Source organism: Narcine bancroftii, chromosome 7 (genome assembly GCF_036971445.1).
Source record: "Narcine bancroftii isolate sNarBan1 chromosome 7, sNarBan1.hap1, whole genome shotgun sequence".
In the NCBI taxonomy this organism is placed as follows: Eukaryota; Metazoa; Chordata; class Chondrichthyes; order Torpediniformes; family Narcinidae; genus Narcine; species Narcine bancroftii.
This window is the reverse complement of record NC_091475.1, coordinates 198,911,532-198,927,868: the sequence shown is the minus strand read 5'-3', so window position 1 is coordinate 198,927,868 and position 16,337 is coordinate 198,911,532. Positions and strand designations below refer to the sequence as shown.

Sequence of the window (16,337 nt, the reverse complement as noted above, 5' to 3'; positions counted from 1 at the left end):
TGGGTTTGTGTAACAAGATTCCAAACGAAGTGGCAGAGGTAGGCTCGATATTAGCATTTAAGGAGAATTTGGATAAGTATATGGACGGGAAAGGAATGGAGGGTTACGGGTTGAGTATAGGTCAGTGGGGTTAGGAGGGAGTAAGTGTTCTGCGTGGACTAGAAGGGCCAAGTTGGCCGGTTTCTATGCTGTATTTGTTATATGGTTATAATGAATTTAATCCCGAAAGGCCACAGAGAAACTAAATCTCACAGAATTTCAAAGCATGTGCACCACATATAATTTTGAATCAAATCTCCCCTTATTCTCTGACGTTCCAGGGAATAAAGTCCTTATCTACTCAAGTCCCAGTAACTTCTTTCTGCACTCTAAATCATATTGATGATTTTCCTGTAGGTTTGCGACCAAAACTAACAATACTCCAAATTTGGCCTCACCAATTTCTATTACTTCAGTATATAACATCCCAACTCCTGCACTCAGTGCTTTAATTTATGAAGGCCAATGTGCCAAAAGCTCTCTTTATGACTCTATCTACCTGTGATTCCACTTTCATAGCTAATAGTACAATAATAACAAATAAACAAGACTAGAGTGTAGGGAGTAGTGTTACAGTAAGTTCAATGGCGCAAGGTGTAGATAAGAGTGGGCATGCAGGTGCAGCAGGTGGTGAGGAGGGCGAATGGTATGTTGGCATTCATAGCAAGAGGATTTGAGTACAGGAGTGCAGAGATCCTGCTACAGCTGTACAGGGCCTTGGTGAGACCACACCTGGAGTACTGCTTGCAGTTTTGGTCTCCTTATCTGAGGAAGGACATCCTCGCCATGGAGGGGATCCAGAGAAGGTTCACTAGACTGATACCAGGGATGGAAGGACTTGCATATGAAGAAAGGTTGGATAGACTAGGCTTGTATTCTCTGAAATTTAGAAGATTGAGGGGGGATCTTATAGAAACATAAAATTCTTAAGGGTTTAGACAGACTAGATGCAGGAAGGTAGTTTCCAATGCTGGGAAAAACCAAAACCAGGGGTCACAGTTTAAGGATAAGGGGGAAGTTTTTTAGGACTGAGATGAGAAAAATTTCTTCTCTCAGAAAGTGGTGGATCTGTGAAATTCTTTGCCACAGGAAGTAGATGAGGGTGGTTCTTTGACAATATTTAAGAGTAGGTTAGATTTGGCCCTTGTGGCTAAGGGGATCAGGGGATATGGGGAGAAGGCAGGTATCGGGTACTGATTAGCCATGATCATATTGAATGGTGGTGTAGGCTTGAAGGGCCAAATGGCCAACTCCTGCACCTATTTTCGATGTTTCTAAATACAAAAACATAGCGTTTGGAATAGAGAAAAATTCAGTTAAAAAATACAGTACAAGACATCTTCTGTTGGCAGTGTAAGATCCATTCAAGACTCTGGCAACAGCAGGAAATAAACTGTCTTGATTCTGGAGGTGTGTGTTCTCCAGCATAATGATACGGGCATAGCTGGCAAGGCAGCACTGTATATAAGTGTGTAATAGATGGATTTTGTGAACCAATTTTTAGGGTAAAATTTAGGGGGTCAACTATTACAAATGTACTACTTTTGATCGCAGCAAGTGCATGTGTTGTTTGGGACATTGGAAGCTCGGACGGGAGGGCAGCCTGGTGGTAAATCAGAGGTCGTGGAGTCAGGAACTCGGATGGGCATTCAGGTAGCAGTACCAGTTGGCAAGTCCACATTTGGGGCGTTAGGAGCTCAGATGGACGGGTGGGTGCTATGTCTGCAGCCAAGGCATCCAGAGCTCAGATTGCCAGGTGGTAAGTCGAGGATCTGGCTGTTGGGAGCTCGGATAGGCAGGCAGGTGGATGGGACTGGGTGGTAAGCCCGTGTTCAGGGTGTCGGGAGCTCAGATGAGCGGGCACTCGGGTGGTAAGTCCGCAGTTGAGGCGTCCAGAGCTCAGATGGGCGGGCAGGTGGCTGGGACCGAGTGGTAAGTTCACAGTTGGGGACATTGGGAGCTCGGATGGGAGGGCGGCTGGAACCTAGGTGAGTGTCCACAATCATGGCATCGTAGGCAGGCGGCTGAGCCAAAATTGGAGGGGGGGGGTCAACATTTACACACAATATATAGAAAATACCAGAATTTTGAGCAAAGATAGGAGGGTTGACTTTTAAATGGTGTTGACTATTACACAAGTGTATAAGGAATTTAATGCCCACCTTGATTATTCTCAACTGATTGACTAGATATTGTAGGGGGATTAGGAGCAAATCATGTTGCGGTGGATGTCTGGAGATAAATAAATGCCACATTCAAGCATGGATATATTTCCTGAAAGGTATTGGTAAACGAGATGAACGTTTATAATAATCCAATTGTTTTGCACTTACCAATATAATTCTTGTCTTTTTCTAATTTCATTTATATTTAGAATCAGAATTTATTGTCGTGAACACGTCATGAAAATCGTTGTTTTGTAGCAGCATTATTGTACCTTACAGTTGCAAAATTGCATTTCATAAAATACACCATTTTAAAAATAAATAAATTAGTGCAGAAAAAGCGAGAAAGTGTGGTATTGTCTGTGGTTCATCGTCCATTCTTACAAAGGCGGAGAAGCTGTTTTTGTGCGATTGGGTGTTCATCTTCAGGCTCCTGCATCTCCTTCCTGATGGTCACAGTGAGAACAGGGCAGGGAGGGCCCTTGAGGATAGAGCCTGTTTTCTTGAAACACCACTTCTTGTAGATTTCCTTGAAAGAGTGCATATGATGGTGCTGGCTGAGTTCACAACATCCAGTAGCCAATGCACGAGACAGGAAATGCTAATTAGCTGAATTTAAATTCCACACCTGCTTTGCTAGGATTTGAACTTAAATCTACAGATAAATGATCCGGCTCTCAATGTGCTAGTCATTGTTTAACAAACAATGCCACCAAACTAGAGGTATTACTGGCTTATTTTAACCACTTTTATAAATAATACAGCTAATCCCCAACATACGTCCGAGTTCTGTTCTGACCGTCTGGTTGTATCTCAAAATGGACGCAAGTCAGAAGCTTGTTAGCATGGCATGTAGTCCCCACGCTATCAGTCCCCACACTGATCCCACTGTCCCGCGCTCTCCCGACAGCCACTATCAGTCTCCACACTGATCCCAATGCCCCACACTCTCCCGACAGGCCGCTATCAGTCCCTACACTGATCCCACTGCCCCACACTCCCCCGACTGGCCACTATCAGTCCCCACACTGATCCCACTGCCCCATGCTCTCCTGATAGCCCACCCTCAGTCACCACACTGATCCCACTGCCCCACGCTCTCCTGACAGGCCATTATTAGTCCCCACACTGATCCCACTGTCCCGCGCTCTACCGACAGCCACTATCAGTCCCCACACTGATCCCACTGCCCCACACTCTCCCGACAGGTCGCTATCAGTCCTCACACTGATCCCACTGCCCCACACTCTCCTGACAGGCCGCTATCAGTCCTCACACTGATCCCACTGCCCCACGCTCTCCTGACAGGCCGCTATCAGTCCCCACACTGATCCCACTGCCCCACACTCTCCCAACTGGCCGCTATCAGTCCTCACACTGATCCCACTGCCCCACGCTCTCCTGACAGGCCGCTATCAGTCCTCACACTGATCCCACTGCCCCACGCTCTCCTGACAGGCCGCTATCAGTCCCCACACTGATCCCACTGCCCCATGCTCTCCTGACAGGCCACTATCAGTGCCCACACTGCCTCATACTCTCCCGACAGCCCCACTATTATTCCCTATGTTCGACCCTCTACTCCACACTCTCCCAACATCCCGCTGTAACTGTACAGAGTTCTTTTATCCTGAGAAATGAGAGGGATGCTGTGACGTACACAATGCCAGGATATCGTCTGAATATCACTATCGTACGCACGCAGCCATTAGCACTGGTGGATGTATGACCAAGCGTAATTCTTATATTTACTTTTTAAAAAATTTATACAGTATTTCTTTCAGTTGTACATATGGATGATTGTAAATCACAGGGGTCTGAAGTCGGGGAGAGGCTGTAATACATTAGTTTCAAGAAAAAAGCCTATTTTCTCTGCAACTGGATCCTTGACTTCCTCATTGGAAGACCATAGTCAGTATGAATTGGAAACAACATCACCTCATCACTGATTATCAAAACAGTGCATCCCAAGGATGCAAGCTTAGCCCACTCCTCTACTTATTATACATTCATATCTGAGTGGCCAGGCACATTTCCAATGCCATCTACAAATTTGCCGATGACATCACAGTTGTCGGTAGAATCACAAACGGCAATGAGGAAGCGAACAGGAGGGAGATCGATCAGCTTGTTGAATGGTGCAACGACAACAACCTTGCATTCAATTTTTGCAAAACCAAGGAGATTATTGTGGACTTCAGGAGGAAGTCAGGGGAATACGACCCAGTCCTCATTTAGGGCTCAGTAGTGGAGAGGGTCAAGAACCTCAAGTTCCTGGGTGTCAACATCTGCGAGGATCTGTCCTGGAGCCTCCATGTTGATACCATCACAAAGAAGGCTCGCCAGCGGCTATACATTGTGAGGTGTCTCAAGAAGATTCGGTATGTCACCAAAAACACGCAAAAACTTCCTCAGGTGTACTTTGGAGAGTATTCTGGCTGGTTGCATCGCTGCCTGGTATGGAGGCGCCAACTCTCAGGACAAGAATAAATTCAAGAGGGTTGTTAACTTAGCCTGCGACATCACAAGCGCCAGACTTCACTCCATCGAGGACATCTTCATGAGGTGGTGTCTTAAAAAAGCAGCCTCTATCCTCAGAGACCCCACCACCCAGGCCTAGCCCTCTTCACTTTGCTGCCATCAGGGAAAAGTTTCAGGAGCCTAAAGACGAGCGCTCAGCGGCAAATGGACAGCTTCTTCCCCGCTGCCATCAGATTCCGGAACGATCAATGAACGAAAGACACTGCCTTACTTTTCATGCACTGTTATTTTTATTTTATTATATTCTCCCTCTCTCTCTCTCTCTCTCTCAATTGCTATTCAAGGCCATGCATTATATGATGTGATTTTAGGGCCTGGGCGTTTGCTTCGCGCATGAACCATGGTGACCACAAGCCAAAGGCTGGACTCTCTACTCTGGGCCGATCCACTTCATTATTGCAACACTGCTTTAGCATAAACCTCGGATAAGTCAGAATATATCAAAAGCATTCAGAAAGAGCTGCAAAAAGAGCCACCGCAGAAGGGGGAATTAATCAGTGACCGACCAAGATGAAGAAAGGAATACTACAAATTGACTCACTTTGTCATGCAAAGTCCATCCCACATATTTCAAGTAGCTGTCAGTCAGAAAGCGATCGCTGCAGGTTTTCATCCAGATGCCTATTTCCTCAATACAAATAGCTCTGATTTCAGGCAATGCATCACTGCAGGAAAATAGGAATTATATTTACGATAAATGACTGCACCGTGCTTGTGTATCGCTTAAACACGCTGGTCCAAAATTTAATATATATGTATATTACATGTTATGGAGAGACGAGTGCAAAGATAGATAGCTGGGCAGATATACAGTCAACCCTCATCGACATAAACACTCCAGAGTCAGTCCATGGTTGAAGAATCTTCAAGAGTTTTGTCTTGATTTGATTACGCATTTTCCGGGTCCTGATGAATGATCTTTAAAGCCTCACAATGCTCGTTAAGATCACTTCAATAAACAATTATGCACCAATGTGGAGTTAATGAGGGAGAGGGTGTTGAGATGAGGGAATTAAACCAGAGAGTGGGCCCCATTTCTGACAATCATTTCCAGTGACCCCTTGCACATGTGCATATGGAAGGGAAGGAGAAAGATTTACTTAGCAGCTCCTCGTGCAGTAAGATAGTCCTGAAAGCTCAACTACCTCGGATCCTTCATGGAGAGTGACTAATGGGAAATATTTCAAGGAGCTCATTGCATGCAGAAGGGGACAAACTTTGTAAATTGGAAAAAGTTTAACAACCATAAACATATTCAGGGTTATTTTTTCCTCCGTTCTATCGTATGCACTGATGCTGCAGTTTGAAATTTATAGTGATTGGTATTATTTATTTTGTTCCCTACATTTGATATGGTCTTTGGTTAGAATGTTTCAAAAACATAATTCTTTCTTGTGATGGAAATGTTTCGGAGCTCACAGGTAACTCTGGGGATTAGACGCCATCAGTCGCTGCAAAATTCTCCATAACGATATCCAGCCAACATATTTCCCTGGAGACTGCAGATACTTCTCAGTGTGTGTCTTCGTGGAATCTCTTCGACAGAGTTGGAGATCAAGGCTCCGGATGCAAGCACATCAAGGAGAAAGCCATCAGCCCATAAGGCACTGGAGCAGAAATAGGCTATTCAGCCCATCGATCTGCTCCACTATTCAATCATGAGCTGATCCATTTTCCCACAGCCTGGCCTTCTCCCCATTACCCTTATTACCCTGGCTAATCAAGAACCTATCAATCTCGGTCTTAAATACACCCAACGACCTGGGTGGCAATTTTTCATTTGCATCAGTTATACAAACAATACATTATTTCTTTCCAATTATTTTCAGTGCCCTGCTATAGGCAAGATTTTTGGGTTAGAGAGGAATTTTCTCATGCATTTTCCCCTATTCACATATATGGGAGTGGAGAGCTATGGTCCAGGTGCAGGTCATTGGGACTAGATGGAATAAGAGTTTGGCACAGACTAGATGAGCTGAATGGCCTCTTTCTGTGCTGTAGTCTTCTTTGATTCTATGGTTCTGAGATGTCTTCATTTTCCCTTAACTACAACTTCCCCTTTCACCATTGCTGATAACCTCTCATGTGCACCTCCGCTGTTGCCCACACATCTGCTTTCACTCCTTCACAACCCACAGAGCAAGGATAAGGGTTTCCATTGTTCTCACCTTCTCCCCCATAGCCTCCACTTTTTAAGGATTATCCATTGTAATATCCATCACTTTCTACATTCCAAAGGGACCATTCCATCAATGACATCCCAACCCATTCTTTCATCTCCACCAATACCCACTCCCCTTCCAACAATCCTCTTCTTAAACAGCCAAGAGAGGTGCATCGTGAGCCCTCGTACCCTGTTCCACCCCTCTGCCCAGGAACCTGAACACTCCTTTGGGTGAAGCATCGATTCACTTGCCACCTTCCAATCCACTCCGCTGCCCTTGACAGGATCTCATCCACACTCAAGAAATGCAAGGCACAAGATGTTTGGCCAAGACACACCCAAAGCCTTTCTTGTATAACGACAAGTACCAAATCAAGCAGAGAACCAGAGATACAGAAATCCTTGCTTCGAAGAAGCAGAGGTTCCCCTTAATCTCTCAATCATCCACACCACTGCTCATGACGAGATCTCATTTACATTAAAGCGCAATGTAAAATGTAAATGGGTGGCACGGTTGGCGTAGTGGTTAGCACTACGCCTTTATAATGCTAGTGATCGGGACTGGACTGGGGTTCGAATCCAGCGCTGACTGTAAAGAGTTTGTACGTTCACCACGTGTCTGTGAGAGTTTTCCCCAGGGGCTCTGGTTTCCTCCCACCATTCAAAACGCACTGGGGCTGCAGTTTAATGGGGTGTAAACTGGGCAGTACAGATTTGTGGACCAAAATGGCCTGTTACCATCCTGCATGTCTAAATTAAAAATAAACTCACATGGTCGCAAGAATGTTTTTATAATCAGAAGTAGAAAATCAAGCGAGGAGTTGCAGAGATACAGAAATCCTTGCTTCGTGGGACAGAAATTCCCTTTAACCTCGTAAACTTACCGATATCTGTGGACAAAGATTCCTTTGAAAATGGCATTCATCAGGTTTTCAATGTTTTCCTGTTTTTCTATAATCTGAAATAATAAAAATAAATGTTCCTTACATCAAAGAAAGGAAAAGAACCCTGGCCCATGTACCCTCTCCATCATTTCTCTCTGACCTCTCACTTGTAACCAGCAAGAACAAGCGTGAAAGTTGATCATATATTGTCGTTTATTGTCATCCGACCGCACAAGTACAACCCGACGAATCATTGTTCTCCAGTCCTCAGTGCAAAACACTCAAGTATACAACCAGACGTAACACACATAGACAAGCAATACAAGTGCAGGTCATGACGTCGCATATAAACTAAGTATTTTGTACACAATGTACAGGGCACAGATGCACCAAAATTATTACTTGCTGTAGCCATACAGCTACGCAAGATACACCAACAGAAGAGTATAAATTAAAATGACCACATAACTCCAAGAAATAACAATACAGATCAATAAATATTAATAGTTGCAGATGCATAAAAATAATATTTTGCAAGTGTAGACATCTTTTTAGTGACCCTGGAGTAGTTTATAGTTAGGATCGTAAGGGAAGTTCAAGAGCCTGATGCCAGTATGATAAAGGACCCCCATCACCCTGGACACAATGTCTTCACGCTGCTACTTTCAGACAGTAGGTGCAGAAGCCTGAAGTCTCATACCTCTAGGTTCAAGAAGTCTTTATCCAACAGCTCTCAGGCTCTTGAACCTCCCCTTACTACCCTAAACAAGCTCTTGAACCTAGAGGCTCTTGAACCTCTCCTTACTACCCTAAACAGGCTCTTGAACCTAGAGGCTCTTGAACCTCCCCTTACTACCCTAAACTAACAAAAAGATCTGTTCGCTCTACTGAAATGGCACATTTTTTTCTTGCAGTTGCTGTAACTGAACATTTCTTTATCCCTTTATATTTATTATCTCTTTCCAAACTAGGGTAACAAAATCCATACTCTCGTAGTTGGTGCTTCTTCACGTCTGCAGCAAGTAGGAATTTTGGTGTATAAAATACATTGTATTTATATGTATTATAACTAACTCATTATCTTTAAAATTAATGTTGTCAAAGTCAAGCTCAAGAAAATGCCTTTCAGGTCACGAAGCTTCATATTATTATTCAGCCTTAACAAAATCTCAGGGGATAAAGTTCTGTTGGGTCTTAAAAGAGCATGGGGAAACAGACCTGTGTGTGTTTTTTGAGATGGAAGAATGGGACAAAATTTGTAAAAAATGTCAAAATAATGTCAAGAGACCTGAGAGTGTGCCTGATTCAGCTTAAGATTCTGCACCGTTTTTATTGGACTCCAGCAAGGTTACATAGACTAAGGTTGAAAAATCCCCCTGAATGCTGGCGCTGTGAGGCGGATAAAGGGGACTTAGCACATGCGCTTTGATCTTGTCTCAGAGTTCAAGAATTTTGGATTACAATACAAAAGTATATTGGTGAAATTTCAGGTATTCAAATTCCTTTTTGCCCCAGACCTTTTGTCTTGGGAGACACACTTGGGTTATTTGGGGATAAATACTCTCAAACCTGGATTTGGACGAGTATAATGGTAGGAAGACATATTATACTTTAGAAGTTGAAAGAATTTGGGGGGGGGGAAACCATTATTTCAGGAGTGGGTCCTTAAAAATGGCCAAAGTGGCACCGTTTGAATGCACGCCTTACAAACAGTTGGATAAATTTAACATCTATACACAAAAATGAGGCAAATATCTAGGTTTCCTTGAAAAGGGGGTGGGGGGAGGGGTGGGAATAGTACTGGATGATCTGGTGAAGCATATTAATGAATAGTGTTTTTTCTGTTATTAGAGGTCAAAATAGACACATATGGTTATTACAGTATCCGAAATCTTCAAGGTTATCCGGACCCAATCAAAAATCCTCATTTATCCAAATTTTATTATCGGAGCCAAAGTAACTGGGAATGCCGGGCTCCTAGCGGCGGCAACAGCGAACCTCGAGCCCCAGCAGCGGGGACCTCGGGCTCCTGGTGGCGGCAGCACTGGACTTTGGGCTCCTGGTGGCAGTGGAAACCTCAGGCTCCCGGCAGGAGGGGGTCCTCAGTGGGGCGGTGTCGATGATCAGAGGTGGCCAGCATTTTTTTGGTTGAGAATTAAACATTATTTTAATGTATAAAACACCTTTCCTTGTTGTTTGATGTTGTTTAAACACTATTACAAATGATTTGCTGTTGCTACTGGGCTGTTCAAAAAAAATGACCAGTTCTCCAAAAAACAGTTTATCCAAAATAGGCCCGGTGCTGACAATTTTGGATAATTGGAGTTGTATTGTATATTGATATATTTTGCTGCCATGTCTGTTTCTATTTTATGGATAAGGTTATATTTTGTAACTTCTGATTTACATTACTTCAACGCTGACTCAAGGGATTTTTTTTTCAAGAACTCAATAAAATTTAAATCATAAAAATGAAAGAAAATACCTTTTAGAACACTGGGGGTTGGGGAGGGGCGGAAACCAATTCAAATGCCCACAAGAGAAGAGGAAAATAAGAGTTCTGCTCACCTCTTCTTTCTTCCGCAACAATGTTTCCAGACCCCGGTTGGGTCTGCTTTTCGTCTTCTCCTTCTCCACTTCACATTGCCGCTGGGTGTTGTGTAACTGCACCCTCAGACTCAGAGATACATTGATTAGGGCTGTCATTAGCTTCATGGCTGGAAGCAAAGAGGAATACTCTGGTCAAAGGATCTTGGCAAAAGCAGGCACAACATCAAAGACAATGCTACATAATTCGGTTGCTGTTTTGAAAAAATCTCGAGATTGCACAGTGAATAATGTAAAGTATATGACAATGCACTTTGTAGGAGCACTGGTTCGTTCTCTTAAACTGAGGGTGAAACACAAAAGTCTGCAGATGTTGTGAGTGTAACAAAAAAAAACACAGAAATGCTCGAGGAACTCAGCAGCCTTCCAGAGTCCATAGAAGGTAAAGGTATATTACTGATATTTCAGACTTGAGCCCTTCTTCAATTCTTTCATACCTTGAAGACTCAGATGCGAAATGTCAATAATATAGCTTTCTTTACCTTCTATGGTTGCTGCAAGACCACATTTCTGTGTGCTGACTGTTCTTTTTAACTGCCCGACTTCATCGGGGAAGATGAATACACAAATATTCTACATTTTTACTACATAAACTCTGGTCGCCACATGACAGGAAAAACATAATTGCATTGAACTCTGCAAAAAAAAGGGTCTTTATATGCAGTATTTGTCTCTATGAGATGGGAAAGGAATGGAAAACTCCCATATCTCATGCCCTATTTCATCTACAATTGAAATATAGTCTACCAGTAGTTAAAATTGCATAGGTTGGAACAAGGACTTCTTGGACCCACTCTGTTGGTCAGAAAGAAACAATCCCAATAAAGGGCTCAGGCCTAAAAACATTGATTGTCGTTTACTTCACATGGATGATGTGTGATCTATTGGTTTCTCCAGCACTTTTGGGTACTGCACTAGGCCTCAGCATCTGCAGATTTTCCTGCTTATCTCTGTGACCTGCACCATAACAACGCTAAGTGCCCCTCACATCTAATGATTCAGTGGAAGTAATGGATCTTTCATTCTTATTTCAGCCCCACACAAGGTTCTTAGATTGCTACTTCAGATCTCCAATACCAGTATCCTGTCAGGTTTTCCAGGAGAGCCTGTAGTCATTTGAAAATCCAGATGGATTTAGGGACGATGTTGCTGGTGGGCAGTTTCTGCTGAGCATGAGAATGTAAGTTTTAAAATGTTGACTGGGAGAGAGAAGCTACTTCCATTCCTTTCTCCTGCTTTTAATTCAACAAGGCGAGGCAAGGTGGTAAAAGACTACTAGTGATTGGGTAAGGGATATGGCCCTGATTAATGTATGCCCAGAGAATTCTACTTATATGGAGCAGTCGAGGCAGACTCTTTTGAAGTGAGACTAGCTGCTGTGGCAATGCTCCTGGCTGTAATGGAGTTATTATATCTTGCAAAATGATTACAAATCTGCTTTTGCAGTGGTATTTTTGTTTGCTTTCAAGCGGCCTCAGGTCCATTTTGACAGGCATATGTCGCCTCTTTCTATTTTGTCTCAAGGTGTTTCCTGACCTCATGGCAAACTGAAATACACTCACCTGCAAGTGTGCTGGTGTGGCGGAAGCCCCGCACCTGGGAGTCCGAGAGGCCAGTCAGAAGGGAGACCACTGTGTCCATTAGGTACTCATCATGTATGATGGTGTACTGACAGTGATGGATCAACACAGAGAGAAATTCACAAAAATTGGGCTTGAACTTCTTCCAATAGGGTCCTGACATGGTCAGGGGATAATCCCCACTGTCCTATTGAGAAAACAGGAGATAACAAAGATCAACTGGTGCAGTGGCTGAACTGGGAATTCAACTGTAAGAGTATAAAGGAGAAGAAAGGGTTGTTCTCCCAGGAAGAAATGGCCAACCCAGTTAACACAGTATTTAGCACAGAGATGGCCAAACTATAGCCCCAAGGCCAAATGCGACCCGATCCCCATTTTTAAGTGGCCCAAGGTGAATTTTATAAATAAAATGCGATATGGCCTGTTCAAACATAGTCTCCAACAATAAAGTGTACTGTGTGTACATTGCACTTCTTAGTTTCAACACTAGATGTCACTGCCACTTTGAACAACTACTAGACCGACCATTGTGATGTTAATCATCGATGAAAATGTTTACCTCAGTTAAAAAAAAGTCTACCTTGGTTAAAAAAAATGTTTACCTCGGTTAAAAAAAAGTCTACCTTGGTTAAAAAAAATGTTTACCTCAGTTAAAAAAAAGTCTACCTTGGTTAAAAAAAATGTTTACCTCAGTTGATGGAAAATAGTAGTGTCAAAAATTTCAGATGGTGGTAAAATGAATACTTTTTTTTACAGAAATCAAGGGGAAGTATTTGATTTGCAAGGGATCTGTTAACTTTGATAGCTATCTTTAATAGCTGATCAACAGATTTGCACATTGCATCATAATCATTAGGTGGACACTTGGGCTATGAACTGTATTCACTGAAAGTCGTGGAGGAATGTTGGAGACTTCCTTGTCCCTTTCTTGCTCTGTTCTCCTGTTCATATTTTGCACTGCTTTTTGAATGAGAATTTTAAAGAGTTTTATTGTATTTATTTAAATTAAATTTAGGACCAGCAGATACAGAAATGTCTCCTGTAATATATGAGCACATCAATAAACTACCGAAATGTTAACAGTTAAAGTGTTCAGAAGCGTCGAGTGTCGTACAGTAATTTTGATAGAAAATAAATTTTCTACACCACAGACGTTTTCTGGTCTAAAAACATCACTTTTCTTGCAGTTCAACTGGTTGAAAATTGCCAGGCTTAATATTGTTTGGCCTGTGACTCTTTATATTTTTCTGTTTGTGGCCCACAACCAGAAAGTTTGGATACTCCTGTAACAACGCAAGCGACTAGGGTTCAAATCTGGCGCTGTCTGTAAGGAGTTTGTACGCTCTCCTCGTGTCTGCCTGGATTTCCTTCGGGCTCTCCGGTTTCCTCCCATTTTTCAAAATGTACGAGGAATGCAGGGGCAAAGCCAGGTTCTAAAGTTGGGGGTACGAGCACATAAAAAAAGGTTCCACAACACATACCAGGTGATGAGAGGGTGGCCGAATGGTGGGCTGCACTGATTTTTCAGTGACAGTGGTGGCAGAGCAGAGGGGGGAGGCTGGTGGTGGCAGCATCGGATCAGGGTGGAGTGGGATAGCATTGCACCAGAGGGGGAGGGGGTGGTAATGGCATCGGATCAGGGTGGAGTGGGGTGGCTTCAGAGTGGGGTGGGTGAAGGTGAGTTGGCAGGGTGTCAGGCCAGAGCCGGGGTGGGGGGGGGGGGGGAGGGTGGTGTCAGCATCAGACCGGAGCGGGTGTGGGGGGGTGGGGGGGAGGAGTTGGTGCTAGTGGCATCAAACCAGGGGAGGAGGGGAAGTGCCATTTTTGAAAAATGTGCTCCCTCTGCACCACCACTAGCTATGCCACTGAGGGAATGTAATTGGGCGGCATGGGCTCATAGAATGAATGGGCCTGTTACCGTACTGTATGTCTACAAAAGAAAATTAGGAAATAAGGTAAGGAGACACTTCCCAGGAGTATACAAAGTAAGGGCTGATGACGCTGTAAAAAAATAGGAGAAGCTGTTCCCACTAAGCAGTTGATGTGGGACCAGAGGGCACAGATTTAACATTGGACAAAGGATTTGAGAGAGAGGAGTATGAGATGAGACTTTTTTTAAAAGTCAGAGTGTAATTTGGGTCTGGAACTCATTGTATGGATGGATGGTGGGAACTCAATCATTGAGAGCCTTCAGAAAAGAATTGGACGAATGCACTTATGGAAGAATAATTGCCAGGGCAACAAGAAAGTGCTTGGAAATAGGATGGACAGGATTGTTCTAACAGGAGCCAAAGGAACAGAGAGGTCAATCAGTCTATTGTAGTTCTACGGTTGTACAAACAATTGTTTCAGACAGCAACTGTGGTTATTGATTCTACCATTCCCATTTACACCTCCTCAAGACCCATCCTTTGTTTCTTGTCTATCTGCACTAATATCCCACTGACAGTGACTTTACAATGTCTGCTTTCCATCCTATCACAGCCCTTCCCTCCTCCCCTCTCCACTTTCTTCCCCTCGCCACTATAAACCTATCAGAATTATAATATTCATAGAATTAGGATCACAGATTTGTTACAGCAGAGAAGGAAGCCATTCAACCCTTCATGTCTCTGCTGGCTCCTGTAAGAGCAATCTTTTTTGGCCCTATTCTCTTCTTCTTTCTACATAGTCATGCTTTTTTTTTCTCTCTTGAGTACCTATCCAATCCCCTCTTGGTGACACTAAAAGGATTTTTATGCACAAAAGCTGCATTATTGTCAGCTCAAGTTTTTTTTTAAAAAAGATGAATTTACTTTTTATGCAGAAGATGAAAAAGGCAGATAACACAGTCCTTTTATGCAGCCCAGAGCAGAACGCCAGCTTCCCAGGGCGAGGGGTTGGCATGTGCAGCATAGCAGTGGTCACCCTGCGACAGCCCTGCCACCCTGCAGCCTGATAGCCCTGCTGCCTGAGCCCCGCTGCCTGACAGCCCCCCCACCCCCCGCCTGAGCTCCGCTGCCTGACAGCTCCCCCGCCCCACTGTCTGACACCCCCCGCCCCGCTGCCTGAGCCCTGCTGCCTGACAGAACCCCCCACCCCACTGTCTGACAGTCCCCCTGCCCTGCTGCCTGAACCCTGCTGCCTGACAGTCCCCCCGCCATCCCCAACACACTTCACAGTTCACAAATCTGCAAGCCCCATACACCCAGCGTTGTCTGAAGTGGGGCCGCCGCCAGGAGCCTGCAGAGTCCCAGCCATTTGGTCCAAGGGGAGGCACGAGGAGCAGGCGATGTGAGGGAACGTGGCGGACTGAGTGAGCGCAGCCTGATGACAGCTCCACCAGCCACCCTGCGACAGTGCAGACGGGCGAAGGGACTGTCAGCACAATGTCAATCATCTTACCTTCCTTTTGGAGCCGCTTTCAGCAGCTATTCTTCTATTCTAGTGGAGGAGTGACTTCTGCTCCACCTCTGACACTACCCCCCCCACCCCCCCACCCAGGCAGAGGGAACATGGAACAAGTTGGACCAACCAATCCTTCTTTTGACCTTTTATGGAGGTATGTGGAGTGTCTTAAAGGCAGAGGAAACCTGTCTTTACAACTCGCTAATTTTCACTCTAAAGCGGGTCTTAAGTAATGGTGTTAAAACCACCCTACAAGTACAAAGTCACAGCCATCCTCCAATTTTATCCTCTCGTCTCTTTTGTCCAAGATATTAAATTTGTATTTCCTCGTGCCTGAAGCTTCTGCTCATGGGAATCATACAGTGCAGAAATGGGCCTTCAATCCATGCCAACCACCAAGCACTCATTAAACCAATCCTACACTAATCTCAAAGAATCCTGCCTGTCCTATCGATTTCAGATGTGATTTTGCACATCTCCACTTTCTTTCTTCTAAGAACAACCCCGCCCTCACACCTCATCCATTTTCAGTCCGCTTTTGGTAACCTCCAGCCTAAACATTAATTCGGTGACCCTTTTCCCGGGTGATGCCTGATCTCCAGAGTGTTTCTTCCTTTAACTTAAAATATAGATCACCTCACTCAACAGAACAAACAGACAAAAATCTCCATAGTAGCAATAAAAACTGAGATTGAAGAGTGAGACAAAGGGCAAAATTCAGACATTGGCAGGGTACCAGATCAAGTGGCCACGTCACGTTCAGGATCCACGGATACACCATGAACTTCTTATACTGTAAACCAGTCTCCTGTGAGAAGAAATAAAGGTTAGATGAAATTTCAAAAAAATTGCCATCTCATTTTTCTCCTGAGGCTAGTTTCAATAAATATTTTTGAAGATTTTTTCTGTAAAAATTGGGATTAGTGGCTGATATAACTAAAGAAAACAAGTTCCTGTTCTTGGACTCATC

General features: G+C 44.0%; 1 protein-coding gene across 4 annotated transcripts in view; it reads right to left on the bottom strand.

Moving 5' to 3' along the window:
• The window catches only part of LOC138739602 (cohesin subunit SA-2), a 154,601-nt gene that overhangs the window by 92,897 nt on the left and 45,367 nt on the right, over positions 1-16,337 (bottom strand). For all 4 annotated transcript variants that reach the window (XM_069891960.1, XM_069891959.1, XM_069891961.1 and 1 more), the window contains 5 exons: positions 16,104-16,175; positions 11,963-12,167; positions 10,362-10,510; positions 7,794-7,867; positions 5,287-5,410 (listed from right to left, as the gene is read on the bottom strand). In XM_069891960.1, coding sequence (XP_069748061.1) covers positions 5,287-5,410; positions 7,794-7,867; positions 10,362-10,510; positions 11,963-12,167; positions 16,104-16,175 — 624 coding nt within the window. The remainder of the gene's footprint in view (positions 1-5,286; positions 5,411-7,793; positions 7,868-10,361; positions 10,511-11,962; positions 12,168-16,103; positions 16,176-16,337) is intronic.